We start from the raw sequence: 15,544 nt of genomic DNA on the forward strand, positions 1-15,544 counted from the left end.
ATGGGCTACAAGGGGACAGGTGCTCAGAAAGATGAGGCCTCTAGGGTGGCAGATCTTTTTTTAGTTTTTCGAGACAGGGTTTCTGTGTGTAGCCTTGGTTGTCCTGGACTCGCTTTGTAGACCAGGCTGGCCTCAAAGTCACAGGGATCTGCCTGCCTCTGCCTCCCGAGTGCTGGGATTAAAGGCGTGCGCCACCACTACCTGACCAGGGGTGGCAGATCTTTAGAAGAAGAAACAAGAAGTAACGGGCACATCTGCCTCAGACCTGCCCGGCGGACACTGTGGCTGGAGGCCCAGCTGGAGGAGACGCAGGGGCCTATGATCATGGGGGCTGAGACTCACTGAAAATCACCATGCCTTGTGGTCTCTACAAAGCTGGGGTTGGAAGCTCAGTGGCCTCGCACGTGAGCGTGTGTGTGTGTGTGTGTGTGTGTGTGTGTGTGTGTGTGTGTGTGTGTTTTATGCCTGAGTGTTTTGCCTCATATGTATCTGTTCGCTACATGGGTGCCTGGTGCCCTCAGAGGCCGTAACAGGACATTGGGTCCCCAGGAACTGGCGTTACAGATGGTTGTTAGCCACCAAGTAGGTGCTGGGAGTTGAACCCCAGTCCTCTAGAAGAGCATCCTGTGCTCTCAATCAGAGCCCCACCCCCGCCATGTTTCTAAAGAGCACTGGTGATGGTTACTCCCGCTCCCCAGGAACCGTGTTGAACATGGCTGCCTCACTCTGAGCCTCAGGCTTGGAAGGCAGAGGCCTGTGTGTTATTAGCCAGCCGGTTTGCAAAGGAAGGCGGGGGCTCAGAGGCCCCACAACCTCACAGTGGCTAAGGTGGAAACGGGGTGCCAGCCCAGGCATATGTACAGCCGTGACAGCCTTGTCCTGTGTCTCCTTGTAGTGTCCAGACGGCAGTGGACTGTGGCAGCCGTGGCAGGAAAGAGGAGTAAGTAAACTGACGTGGCCTTACACAGGCAAGGCCCTAGCCCGCCCCCCGCCCCCGTAGTTGTGTGAATGGAGCCTTTATTTCATGGCTGCTCACAGATATATTTACCGGCTCTGCTAGAACACAAGCTTGAGGACAGGAGTAACGTCAAGTTCATGTATGCAGCCGTGTCCCATGGTGACTGATTTAGCGACACATACTTACGTGTGCAAGGGGCCATTCATACAAGCATACCATACACTTCTGCATGCATGCCCCACACTCGTTCACACATACACTTCTGCATGCATGCCCCACACTCGTTCACACATACACTTCTGCATGCATGCCCCACACTCGTTCACACATATGCACACTCATGCACACATGCACACACATAATTCTTACCCACACAATCACACACATACACACACACACACACACTTGAACAGGCATGCACATGCATATACACATACACCCTCACACACATTCACACACATAGACACACACACATGTATATATACACACATACATATACACATGCTTTCTCACATACACACACACATACACACACATGCACACACATACACATATACTCACACATTCACACACATAAACACACACACTCGTGCACATGCACACACATACATATACACATACATTCTCACACACTCACACACATGCCCACACTCACACACATACGTGTATATACACATACATGTGCACACACATATGTATACACACATCCACACACAAATGAATACACACACATACATGCACCTGCACACACACACATATACACATACATTCTTACATACATGCACACGCACACACATGCACACACACACATATACACATACTTATCCCATGTCACAGGCCAGCACCGGCTCCCTGTCTGTGGCATTGCATGTAGCGCAGTCTGTGGGGGCCCAGACTCACGGCGTGTGGTGACGGTCTGGTTGCTGTGGCGGCCACTGTGATCAGTGTCCTAACTTGGGTTTCTAGGGACAACGCCTCTGTCACCAGCTCCCAGCCAGAGGGCAGCCTGCGGTCCTGGATGAGCTGTTCCCTCTCCCTGGCCATGGACACCGTGCGGACCCCCTCTCGACAGTCGGCCGTCGGCAGCTCTCAGCTCAGCCCCAGGTAAGAGCCTAGCCTGCGGTGTGGCCATGGCTATAGCCGACAGCCTGACCCTTGTGACTTCCACTTCTTATGCTGGGGCGTTGGGGGGCGGGCGAGTGGCCACTTCCCAACTGTGTGGCTCTAAGTGGTGAGAACTGTGGCGTCTGGTGCTGTTTTCTGGTTCCGATGATGGTTAGGGTGCATCTGTACCACGTGGCTCCCCGCCGCACGGCTAATCGATGACTTTGAATAGAGCGGCGTGGATGAGGGATGCCAAGGCCTTTCATCGTCGCTCCTGTCTCAGGCATCATGCTGGAGGTTCTTCAGTTTATAAACACGTGTGGTCGGTTACAGTTCCGTTTCACTCCGGTTGACGCTCTTGACTGGAGTCATAATGGAAACTGAGCTAGAGCCTGGGTACCGTGGTGCCATGCCTGTTAGCTCAGCTGCTCTGGAGATTGAGGCAGGAGGATTTTGTGAGCTGAGGAATTTGAAGCCAGCCTTGTAATACAGGGAACTACTGACTTTATAGGAGGGGGGCGGGGGGAGAAAAGAAAAGATGTATTGAGCTGTATTTCTCCCCGGGCGTGGTGGCGCACACCTTTAATCCCAGCACTTGGGAGGCAGAGGCAGGCGGATCGCTGTGAGTTTGAGGCCAGCCTGGTCTACAAAGTGAGTCCAGGATGACCAAGGCTACACAGAGAAACCCTGTCTCGAAAAACCAAACCAAACCAAAACAAAACAAAACAAAAAACAAACAAACAAACAAAAAAGATGTATTGAGCTGTATTTCTCATGGAGAAGTTTTTATTTTTTATCTTGACCGTTAAGTGGGATTTTATAATCTTGGGAGAGATGGCTCAGCGGACAAGAGTGTAACAGCACCTGCAGAGGGCCTGGGTTCAGGTCCCAGCACCCACGCTGGGCAGCTCACAGCCACTTCAGCTCTAAGAATGGGGTATCTGGGGTGCTCACAAGAGCCGGGTTATCCGGTGGCACAGCTGTCAGTATACAGAATGGGTCTGTCCCACTGTGGATGAGGACACGTCTTCCCTAGCGTTGTACATGGTGGAGAAGCCAGAAAGTGGATGCCCGTTCCCGTAATGTCCAATGTGCATAACTAAGTTATACCGGGGTGTGTCATGGCCCATCCGCTGTGTGAGTTGGAGCAAGTGTCCTCACAAGGAATTTGGGGCCATTGTCAGGAATTATGAGATGACAGCTACACAGGCTGGCTTCTCTGAAGTGAGCTAGCATCTCGACAGAGCTCTACCAGTAGCTGTGTCGGAAGCACAGACATCTACCCGGTGCTCTGAGGAATTGTAGGAGCTGTGTGGCTCTGCTTACCCGTTACAGAAGATGATCTGAGGGCCAGAGAGGGTAGGCAGGTCACGCAGGCAGGACATCCCCAGTGGCCCAGGCAGGGTCCTCCGGTGTCGCCTGTGCTCCCTGCTCTGTCCCCTGCTAGTCCTGGGTCAGGTCAGCTGCATCCCGGAGTGGAAGTGCGGGTGGCACAGCGGCTGGCACATTGGTAAGAAGGGACTCCTTGCCTGCACTCTTCATGCCTGTGTCTCCAGGGCTGGCTCGCAAGCCGAGTGAATGAATAACCACAGCTCGGAGGTTGGAGCCAAAACATGAACTGCATTTTACAGTAGCTCACTGTTTGCTGTATTTCAGAGAGGGCCAAAATTTACTCAGTGTCACGCAGCAAATAAGAGGAAGGGCCCAGCTTTGAACTTAGGCTCGGATTCCTCCCAAGCTCTTATCTGAATGTGCGTCACAATAGCACCTCAGATTGATGGCCTGGTAGAGAAAAACTCCAGCAGCAGCCTGCCCGGTCATTCATGCTAAGGGCACCGTAGGATTATTACTCAACGCTGGATATAGCCAGCAGAGGTTAGGTAAGAGCTCCCTCAGCGTGGCACTTCAGGTGTGAAGCCCTGTAACCCTGAGATGCTTTTCTTTATTTTTTCCTTTAATTATATTTTTATTACTTAAAAGTTCTGTACATCATGCAATGTATATTCATCATGTCCATCTCTGTCTTTCCAACTCCCCAGAGTGGCTCACACACTCTCCCTCCAAGTTTCACGTCTTTGTAGCATTTACTTACTTTTGTTATAAGCCCGAGTCCAGTTATATGTGACCCTGGACGTGTGTCCATCCACTGGGGCATGGACAACTTACCAGGGGACACATCCCCCCATAAGAAGGGTGTGGCTCTCCCTCCCTCAGGAGCCATCAGCTGCCAGTAGCACCTCTGATAGGAGTGGGCCCTCAGGGGTCCTTCCTCCGCCCATGTTGGAACTGCAGAGGTTTGATCGTGTGTGGGTGACCACGGCTGCTGTGAACCGCAAGATGCAATAGCTACCTAAAAGTCAGTTTCTCTCCCATCCTCGGGCTTTTTCTTCCTCCCCTTCCAAGGACTTTCCTGAGCCTTGGGTGGCGGGAAGTTGGTATGGATGACCCAGCCACAGCTGGGTGCTCAGCGTAGTTCATACCGGACACATTGGGCAGTTGAGAGTCTCTGCGTTAGCTGCCGTCACGCTCTTGAGTACTTAGTTCAGTTTGGCGGGGTGAGCATTTCAGGGTCCCTCCTAAGGCCTGTGACAACACCCTGCCCCCGCCCCAGCTGTGAGTGCCTGACCAGGTTCATGGTGCCAGGTGCGAAAGCCCGCCTTCAGAGCAGGCCTTCTGTACAGCCAGAAAGCGGGTGGCTGGTTCCCCCATAAACGTCATGCCTCGGTTGCACCAACGGGCAGCTTTGCCAGCAGGTTGGCTCTGCAGCCTTAAGGGTCAGCAGTGGTTAAGTCACTGAGGTCTTTTCTGCCCCTCTGGCCTGCACAGCACCCTCTGGTGTATGTAAGCCAGCCGCGGGAGAGAGCTTTCTGGTTCTCTGTGTTCTGCAAGTGACCCGACTGGCAACCAAGAGCAGTGCCGACAGCTTATGCTGGTTTGGGTGTCTCTGGGCCAGTGACTCCTAAGGAGGTATCCCGTGCCTGGCAGTAAAATGCTCACCTAATACATGTCTTCTAAAAGTAGCATTGTCTTCCCATGTAGAGAACTTCCGTTTAAACTCCGTGTGCATGTGCATGCATGTGTGTGTGTGTGCACACACGTATCAAATTTTCTTAATTAAATTATCAACTAGTGGATTCCAAGGCCTTCTCATGTATCCTTACTTTTACTGACCCCACTCTCCTCTCTCCAGTTCTCCTACCTCTACTTAAACCTTTGGCCCTGGGTTTCCCATCGCTCTCCTCTCACGGCACCCGGCGCTCCACTGTCTCCTCTGGTTGACTTTTTCTTTGCGTAGTAAGATCCTAGGCTTCCGCACAGCCTTCCCCTCGTCCTTCGTCTTGCTCAAGCCTTGCGTCTTGTTTCCCCAGTACCCTCCCCTCCCCATCTCCGCTACACTTCCTCCATTTTCATTTTACTTGTATCTTACCGTCCTCCTTCTCTTAAAATATCCATCCCCAGGAGCCTGTTTCTGGGTTTCTAGCTTCCAGGTTAAGCAAAAGATTCAAAGTAAAGGCCGCCATGAGTGCGGTCATGCAAAATCTGTCTTTGGGGGCCAGGGTGATGCCATTTACTGTAATTTTTCCCATTTCCATCCATTTATTTGTGAATTTCATGACTTCACTTTTTATGACTGAGTAATATTCCACTGTGTATTAGCACACTTTCCTTACCCCTTCCTGTTGATGGGCATCGAGGTTCACCTATTCCCTGGCTGCTGTGGATAGAGCGTCAGTGAACATGGCTGAGCAGGCATCTCTGTGATAGGATAGAGACTTTAGGGCTGACGTAGAGGAGTGGTTGAGCTGGGGCACACGGAAGTTCTGTTTCCAAGTCTCTGAGAAACTTCTGGACTGATTTCCAGAGTGGCTGCTCTAGTTTACACCCCCACTAACGGCCCTATCGCGACATCCTCACCTCCCCCCTTCCTTTAAATGTACTTATAACTGATGGTTCCACACATCCTTAGCCGGACGGGAACTCTGGGATGATTTAGTTCAGTCACCACAAAAACAGAGAAACTGAGGCCTGCAAATGAAGGTATGTCACCCACATCGACTGTGAGGATGGCTCAGAGGCTGGGAATTTTCACTTACTTATATCTCTTCTGTCTGTCTATCTGTCTGTCTGTCTATGTATGTATCTATCATCTGTCTATCTATCTATCTATCTTTCATCTATCTTTCCACTGTAATGCTGAGGATACAGGACCCTGAGGCAGCCTCTGAACAAATGCATCTTAGGGTTCAGCTTATTTCCCCATTTATAGCCCAGGATCTCAGTCAGGGAGCGTGGTCCCAGGGTTGAGATAATCTCACAAGACCCTCCCAGAGACCCTTATCCCAAATTCTAGATCTGTTTCAGATCCTGTCAAGTTGAGCTTGACTAACTACTGCACCCCATTTTCAAGGCCGAAGAAGGAATCTGCTAACCACCTGATGAATATGCTAATCATCTGGTGAATATGCTAATCATCTGGTGAATATGCTAATTTCCTGGTGAATAAACTAATCCTCTGGTGAATATGCTAACCACCATGGCTGTTTCTCTGCCCCCTCTTACCACAGTTACAGAGACTTCCTTCACATGGTTCCTGGAGAATTCTTGCATTGGTATCCCAGTGTAATTGCACATAATTTTAAGCTCCCTTTCCTCCCCACAAGAGACTAGAATTCAAAACTATGTCCAGTTTTAGAGACGTATCTGTGGTTGGATTTAAAGTGTCTTGAACTGAAAGTTTTAAAAAGAAATCTCCACTAGAAAGGAATTGAATAACGGAGTAAATATCATTATTATGATAATGAGGGCAGTATTAGATTTTTGTCTGAAAAAGTTGGGAGAGGAAAAGAAGGGTAACACTGAATCTGTACAAGAAAAAGGAGTTAATTTCTCCATTACTGTGAATGAAGCCGAATGAGTCCTCTTAGGACCATTTTACGCATGGGTGTGTATGGCCATTCTAGCTAAATCGCTCAATAGTTTGAAAAATAGGAAGTGTAGACAGAAGACCAACCCCCCTGCCCCCTCCTTAACCTTAGCTCTCCATCAGAGGGGCCAGCCCTCTTCCATTTGGTGCCCACCCTCCCAGGCCTCTGTCTGTATGCTGGTAAGCATGTCTGGCACGCAGAGCAGGTGGCACATGCGTGAGCTTCTAGAAGGCAGAGCTGATATACTGTGCGTTCTATGCTCTCTGTAAATTCTCACGGTGTCTTTCCATCCACAGGACACCTTGGGTTCTTTCCTTACAGGGCCCCTAAGTGGCTGTACTTAGCCATGATGATCATATTTCACCTTTTGGTGCTTTTCAGGTGCCTACCACGAACACGGCAAGCTTCAACAAATCCATGTCTGTACCTGTGTTTTGAACTTGAATAGCTGTCTAAGGCCCCATGTCCCACCCTGGATTGGGGAATTGGGGAGGGCTCCTGCCCACCTAGCCCCATCTTGCCTGGTGCTTGGCAGAGCTCCAGCAATGAGCTTCTTGGACACTTCTGGTTTAGCTGAAAAGGAAGGTCACCCAAAAAACGGAAGGGAGGGAGAAAGAGGGGGGGGGACAGGAAGGTCACCCAAAAAACAGGAGGGAGGGAGAGAGGGGGGGGGCAGATTTCTCCAGGATCTGAGAGCATTGGCATGTTATTTACAAGAGGATGTCAACTCCAGAGAAATACGCCCACAGCTTTGTGACTTATGGCCAGCTGGGGCCCAGCAGCTGCCACTGATGAATCGGAGCCCTACTGGAGACAGACACTAAATTACCTCCGTGGTCCCAGAGGAGGAGCCCGTGGCTTGGTGGCAGCAGCTGATTCGGTCCAGTAGCCCTCTCAGGACACCTGGCACAGGGGCTTCAGGACTGACCAGGAGTGAGGGTGAGGGCTGCCTCTCCCTGCCTCCTGCTGTGTCCAACACTGGCTTCCTGACTTCCTGCCTTCAGAGACCTTCCCTTTCCGGAACCTGGCCACGTGCGTAGCTCCCTCATTTTCTTGCCTTTTGTCACTAGGACAAGCAGGGCTTCCCAAGGAGGCCACTCACTCCACACCCAACAGAGCCCGAGCCTTGGCCACAGGTTCTGTCTCACACTGACAGTCCTCCTCAGTCGGCTATACTGCACACTCGGCCCCTCTCAGGACGGCTAACATTGTGCTCCACCCCTCCCGCCCTCTCGTGCAGTGCACCCTCACCTTCCCTTCCTCCTTCCTCTAAGGTCCTCTCTTTCCTGCCTTGCCCATCAGTTCACAGTCTGACTGATTCCTTTCTTTTCTGTTCCTATCCAGGCTCCTCAAAAGAGAGGAGGTCTGCATGGCTCATCTTCACGTCCTCTCTCCATGTATGTGCCTCAGTTTGCCTCATCCCCAAACCTGCCCCCACCACTTCACTGGAATTTTCTTCCTTTTGGGTTTGTTTGTTTGTGCTTATTTGTGTTTGGTTTTGTTTGTTTGAGACAGGGCCTCTGTATGTAGCTCTGGCTGTCCTGGAACTTACTCTGTAGACCAGGCTGGCCTTGAACTCACAGAGATCCATCTGCCTCTGCCTCCCCAGTGCTGGGATTGAAGGTGTGCGCCACTATGAACTTTTGTATTGTGCCAGCAACTCCAAGGAGACACTGGAGAGCCCACCACCCACTCTGTCTTCTTCTTGGTGGTGTTTAGTGTTGGCAGCATCCAGCCTTCTGTAGAGCTGTGTTCACAACCATGCCCAAGTCTCTCCCCTCGGGTTCTCCTCAAACACCCCTTTCTGGGCCTTTTTCTTACCATCCCCTCTACAAATGCTATGGGGTCCAGGCACAGGTAGCCACTTGGCTGTTTTTCTCTCTCCTCACCTGAGGACAAGCATTCGCTCTCTTGTGATTTTTGTCCCCTCCCCCCCCCCCCCCCCGCCTACAAACTGCTCAAGTCTAGCAAGTGGCTCTTGTGTCTCCCTCCACCCACCCCAGATCTTGAATTTCCTTAGCTTGCTCACCCCAGCCACTCAGAAACGTGTTTCTCACACCTCTTGTCTCCTAAGATGTGGTGATGGCAAACATCCTCCCCCCCACCTGTGTCATCCATGCCCACTAGGGGTTCTGTCATTCACCAAGTCACCCCAGTCGTGTCCCTGTTTTACCTGGCTCCTTGCACTCACAGCTATCCCAGCACTTGTCACTCAGTGGTCATCATCCCTCTCCTGGACTCCAGCAAACACCTCACAACCTTCCCCACCATAGCCTTCTCTGTACTTCAGTCTTTGTGGTCCCTCGGCAGTGATAATCTGGTTTCAATGACTCCCTCACACCACGGGCATAAGCCAAATCTGGCCCTCGTTTTGTTTTTGTCAATAAAGTTTTATTAAACCGTGGCCATGCCCACTGTTCACTTATGATCAACTCCTTTGGTCCCCTTTCCTCCTTGTGACTTTGCAGTCTTTTCTTGTGACCTCTGCTTTGTTCCTCTCTGCTCGCTGCCTGACTTTGCTCTAGTGGGGTCACGTCGCCTTGATTGCCTCTTCTTCCTTGGCCTCATGGCTCAGCTCACGCATCTCCTGCCTTGGGAGCTGCTCCTCAGTCCCTGCCTAGTCAGGTGCCCCTCCTCTGTGCCTCATAAATGTCCCTCAACCAATTGCAGCTCTTCTGTGATGTGGATGGGCTCTGAATGGCGCTGGCCTCTGTCACTAGACTCTGACCCCTCAAAGGCCACAAGCCTTGTCTTTGGCCCTTTGAGCCTCACCATATAGCATGGTGTCAGGCACATAATAGATGCTTTTTAAAATCCATGTACAGGCAAGGGACTGGAGAGCAGACATCTGAGGGTCGGTCCCTCACCTGGCCAGTTAAAAGGGTGACGTTGAGACCTAGAGCCGAGGGCAGGTTTTCTGGCTGGACCCACTGATTCGTGTCACAGAATGAGCACTGAGCAATGTGACAAAGAACAGATGGAATGTGACAGGGTGTCGGGGGAGAGATGGTCTGGGGTTCATCTCCTGGGATGAACTGGGCAAAAAGCATGTCAGGAGCCTGAGAAGGTAAACTCAGGCTGGCCAGGGGTCTGCTTAGAAGGATGGAGGAAAGGCCGGTAGATGTGACTTCTCTTTTGTGAGCTGTGGGTGGCACATGTGTGGCGTGGGGCACACATAGGAGTCAGAGGGTAACCTCCACTGTTGGCTCTTGCCTTCCACTTGTAACAAGGTCTCTAAATGTCCACAGATGTGTGCCCAGCTAGCTGGCCTTTGAGCTTCTGGGAAGTGTCCTGTCCCTACCCATCTTGCTATGGCGTGATAGCGTTACATACACACACCGTCTCCTCTGGCTTTTCGTGGGCCCTGAGGATCCACAGTTGAGTCTCCAGAGTGTGTCTCCCCCCAGCTGGATTGATTTCTGCTTCGATCTCTGTCAGCCGCTGCCTGATTGATCCGGTGAAGCTCTGCCCTGTTTCTCACCTTCAGTTTCACCATGAGGTGGGATTCACAGACTGTCTGCATAATGAAGCATGACCAGCCATGGCTTGACCATGCAAGGCCTGGCGCCATGCTGGCATGCAGCAATGCCCCAGCCCTGGTCTTCATGCCAGGCTGTGCCGGGCTCCTGGTGCAGGAAGCCGTGGCTGAAGCACAGAGGTGCCTCACCAGCAGCTCTCTCAGCCAGGAAATGGGGTCTGGGTGAGCTCTGAGTCAGAGGGCTTGCTCTGCTTAGACACATCTGCTAGGTGAATGCTTAATTTAAGAAAAATCTGAAACTCTGGCCTGCAGTCCTGGGCAAGGCTCTCTTGCAGAAATAGGTGATGTTAAAACCAACTCAACTTATTCAAGCAAGAAAAAGACATATTGTCTCCTCCATCTTGAAAATCTAAGAGGAGAGGTCGAGGCCCATGTGTAGCTGGGTCCAGGAGCTGAGTCAGCACAGGACCTGGTTTCCTGCTGTGCCAGCCTCTGCTGGCTCCTGAGGCCAGAGGTCAAGTGTGTGCTTGTACCATATTAATCACGTTAAAGGTGGACTTTAAAGAAACTGTCTCTCTGTCTCTGTCCCTCTCTGTCTCTCTCTCTGTCTGTCTGTCTGTCTGTCTCTCTCTCTCTTTATAGCTCTCTCTTTCTCTCTGTGTGTGTCTCTCTCTGTCTCTGCCTCTCCTTCTGTGTCTCTGTCTCTGTCTGTCTCTCTGTCTGTCTCTCTCTCTCTCTCTCTCTCTCTCTCTCTCTCTCTCTCTCTCTCTCTCTCCTTCCACCCCAGGGTCCTGAGCCTGAGGAGACAGCTGGGGAGAACAAACGTAGCCACTCTCACCTCAGGCTTCAGTGTTCTTACCTGATGCCTGGATGTTGGGTGAGTCCCCATAAGCTATGGAGATTCTGGGGGAGCAGACAAAAGTTACCTCACCTAATGCCATAAAATGATCCTGAAGAGGAAAGAATGGTTTTCATGGGGGGAAGGTGGGGGAGTGGTTTTATGGCAATGGACAAGATGGGGGACATGAAGTGCTTGTAACCCCATTTGGTGACCTTATAGACATGAGCACAGAATCTCCCCACTCAGATTTCATTCTTCCTTAGATCCAGGTGACCTGTCAGTCATCCCATAGTCAGCTCTGGTGACCTGTCAGTCATCCCATAGTCAGCTCTGGTGATTTGTCAGTCATCTCATAGTCAGCTCTGGTGACCTGTCAGTTATACCATAGTCAGTGCTGGTGACCTGTCAACCAGCCCATAATCAGTGCTGGTGACCTGTCAGTCATCCCATAGTCAGCTCTGGTGACCTTTCAGTCATCCCATAGTCAGCACTGGTGACCTGTGATCCATCAGCCAGCCCATAGTCAGCTCTGGTGACCTGTCACCCATCAGTCAACCCTAGTCAGTGCTGGTGACCTGTCAGTTAGCCCATAGTCAGCTCTGGTGACCTGTCAGTTAGCCCATAGTCAATGCTGGTGATGTGTCAGTCAACCCATAGTTAGTGCTGGTGACCTGTCAGTCATCCCATAGTCAGCTCTGGTGACCTGTCAGTCATCCTATAGTCAGCTCTGGTGACCTGTCAGTCATCCCATAGTCAGCTTTGGTGACCTGTCAGTCATCCCATAGTCAGCTCTGGTGACCTGTCAGTCATCCCATAGTCAGCACTGGTGACCTGTGATCCATCAGCCAGCCCATAGTCAGCTCTGGTGACCTGTGACCCATCAGTCAACCCTAGTCAGTGCTGGTGACCTGTCAGTTAGCCCATAGTCAGCTCTGGTGACCTGTCAGTTAGCCCATAGTCAATGCTGGTGATGTGTCAGTCAACCCATAGTTAGTGCTGGTGACCTGTCAGTCATCCCATAGTCGTGCTGGTGACCTGTCAGTCATCCCATAGTCAGTGCTGGTGACCTGTCAGTCATCCCATAGTCAGTGCTGGTGACCTGTCAGCTAGCCCATAGTCAGCTCTGGTGACCTGTCAGTCATCCCATAGTCAGCACTGGTGACCTGTCAGTCAGCCCATAGTCAGCACTGGTGACCTGTCAGTCAGCCCATAGTCAGCACTGGTGACCTGTCAGTCAGCCCATAGCACTGGTGACCTGTCAGTTAGTCCATAGCACTGGTAACCTGTCAGTCAGCCTATAGTCAGCACTGGGGCATCTGGAGTTCTCTCTGTATTCTCTCCTGTGGATGTGTCACAGCACAGGGGGCTTGTGGAGGTCAGTCTATAAAGGTTTCTACCTCAGACAACCATGAAATTCTTAATTGCTGTGTAATCTCCTCTAATTACTGCTGTGTGACTGAATGGCACCCCTTAGTCTGGCTAAAAGATGGCTTTACAGCTTTGCCCTTCCCCTGGGCCAGTAGGTGGAGACTGCTTTCTATAAGCACTCCGCCCATACTTTTGGTTTGATCTTTTTTTTTAAAGAAAATAATATAGTTAGATACTAACACTGCCAACCCCTCCTCCAACCCCACTTGGTTGTGTTTTATTTGGCTGAATTGAATTAGTAAAAAGGTCTAAATTACAGGGTATTGTTTGTAAAATAAAGTTGTATTGCTCAAGGAAATGCAATTACTCTGCCCTAGTCTAAAGCCAAAGACCTGTCAGGAGGGTCTTCACTTCCATGCTTAGATAAGACTCAATTGTAATTAGCTCATTAATTATAGATATGTGAGTGGATGGGTCTTAGCTCACAAAGCTTGTTCTCCAAGCAGGCTAGTCTTCTCTGCCAACCGTGTTTCTACAGCTCAGTGTTTACCCATCTCTGTAATTTTAGGAGTAGAGCACAGGATGATGTTAATGCACTCAGAACATCCTTGCTGATGCAGCCTGTCATGAAGAGGGTTCTGTGTCTTTGTAGGCCTGAGGGTCCTTTATGGACTCATGAATATTAGGGGGTCGGTCAGCGGGGAAGGTGTGAGACTCAGAAGGGAGTGTTCAGTGCCAACCCTCGGCCCCAGGCTGTGGACAGAGCACCGGTGAGAGAGACCAAGGCAATCTGAGGTGGGTGCAGGGCTCGTCCATGGAACTCCTGAAGAGATGCCATGCTCCGTGCTGTGTAGAAGCCTGAGTTCTAGCTGGTGAGGCCCATGAAACTTTCAGGAAATGGGAGCGGGGTGGGGTGGGGTGGGGTGGCTGGGGGCATGGCTGAGTGGGTGAAGTGCTTGCTGCACATAGAAAGTTGGTGTGGCTGCATGTTGCTGGGGAGACAGAAACGGTCGGGTCCCTGGTGCTCATCGGCCTGACAGCCTAGCCGAACCGATGCTTCCAGGCTCAGTGGCAGCTGGATTCAGAAGAGAAGAACATCCTAGAACAAGATGCCAGATAGCAGCCTCTGTCCTGCACAAGCAAGTCTGTGCATCTGTGTGAGCAAGAGTGCACACATAGGTGCGCACATGCACACACACATACACACACACACACACACACACACACACACACACAAACACACACGAAGCTCACCTAAATTAACTGCCAACCATTAGAACCAATCACTAATGATTAATGATCAAAACCTCCTCTTGGAGTCTGACTGACTTCAAGTTTTGTTAAATACGCTTGTTATTGAAACGCACATACAGCCAGGTACATCCTGACCAAACATTCCAAAACTAATCAGAGCTGTGTCATTGCGGCCACCTAAGCCTTCTCGGCCCACTGAAGGCCTGGTCTCCTCCCTCTGCAGAGATAACTTCCCTGTGCTGACGTCTAAGGCTCTGGCTGCGTCTTTGGACTTAATGGAGATGGACGTCCTCGTGTGTGCTTCCTGCACCAGGCTCCCTCCTTCCATGTTTGTGTTTAGTGTGAGAGGCTGGGAGGCAGCCTTGTATACACTGACAGCTTGTCACATCCTGGGTGCTATGGTCCATCACGGTAACAATTCCAGGAAGGTCTGTATCTCCTACCACAGGACGAAGTTGACCATGTCAGGGGCAGTAGCTGCTAGTATCTAGGGTGCATAGGTGGCGGACACTGCCAGACATCTTAGGACCCACATGACAGCAGCCCTTCCACAAGGAAGCTTTCCCTGCAGTGCCTCCATGAGTACATGGTAACTTTGTTATCTGTGTTCAGGACCGACTGAGTCATCGTCAATCCCTTCGTGTCCAGTGGCCTACCCACTTACTCTTGGAAGTGGGTAAAGTCAGTCATGCAGTTAGCTGAGCACTTCCAACCATCGCAGACATGGGGCTGAATGGGGCCCCCACTGATGTTCAGAGGCCAGAGCAACTTAGCTGGCCACAGCCCACCTCTACTGAACCTAAGACAACCCTTCCCCCTGCCCTCACTGTGGGAGCCCTCCTGTCTTGCTGTGGTGGCCTCCAGCGCTGTCCTGATCCTCCCTCAGCACCTGGATGGCCATCAGTCTCTGCCTGGCCTCTTCCTCCTCTGCCAGTCAGCCTGGTCCACGGGGTTTTCTGGGACATTTGTGAGCATCTAGGCTCTTCCTAAGTGAGCAGCTGTGCATGTACCTCCACTGCAGGGCGATGCTGTTGTAAACCAGGCCTGTCGGGAGCGCTGCAACCCTTGTCAGTTCTAGCCAAGTGGCAACACAGAGTCGCTGGTGTTCTGAGCCCTAGGAACCAACCTCCTTTTGCCGCTTTTAAAAAGCAGCTGTTTTAGTGGAGATGACGAGTATCACACTCAGTTTTAGTCTCTGTTCCCCACATAACGAACCTTTCCACCTGTCTTCAACCAAGGTCATCTTCTACAAAGAGTCTGATGAGAGGTTTTTTTTTTTTTTTTTTTGCTCCTTCCCCCATATCCCACCCCAGTTTTGTCTTATTAGGGATCTATAGCAAATGTTTGCCTAATCTAGACACAAGTTCTCTGTGGGGAAAGTGGATCCCCTCTCTTTCAGAAGCTGACCTTTCGAAGCCAGTCAACTGGTATGTTGATAAATGGTTTTCAACCGCCGCCCTTGCCACCCTTTGTTGGTAATCCCCCTTTATCCTTCGCGCCGCACTGTGACCCAGTTGATAATCTCCCCTTTGTACTTAGTACTCTCTCGTCCTGCTGAAAAGGACCTGCTCACTTCAAAATCATGAGCCTGTTCCCTCATGGTCTAGGGACACTGT

General features: G+C 51.1%; 1 protein-coding gene across 1 annotated transcript in view; it reads left to right on the forward strand.

Moving 5' to 3' along the window:
• Myo18b (myosin XVIIIB) overlaps nucleotides 1-15,544 on the forward strand; it is a 200,747-nt gene that overhangs the window by 171,813 nt on the left and 13,390 nt on the right. The window contains 2 exon segments of the mRNA XM_051162160.1: nucleotides 896-940; nucleotides 1,925-2,062. Of these exon segments, the coding sequence (XP_051018117.1) occupies nucleotides 896-940; nucleotides 1,925-2,062 (183 nt within the window).

This window comes from Acomys russatus, chromosome 19, assembly GCF_903995435.1.
Source record: "Acomys russatus chromosome 19, mAcoRus1.1, whole genome shotgun sequence".
Taxonomy (NCBI): Eukaryota; Metazoa; Chordata; class Mammalia; order Rodentia; family Muridae; genus Acomys; species Acomys russatus.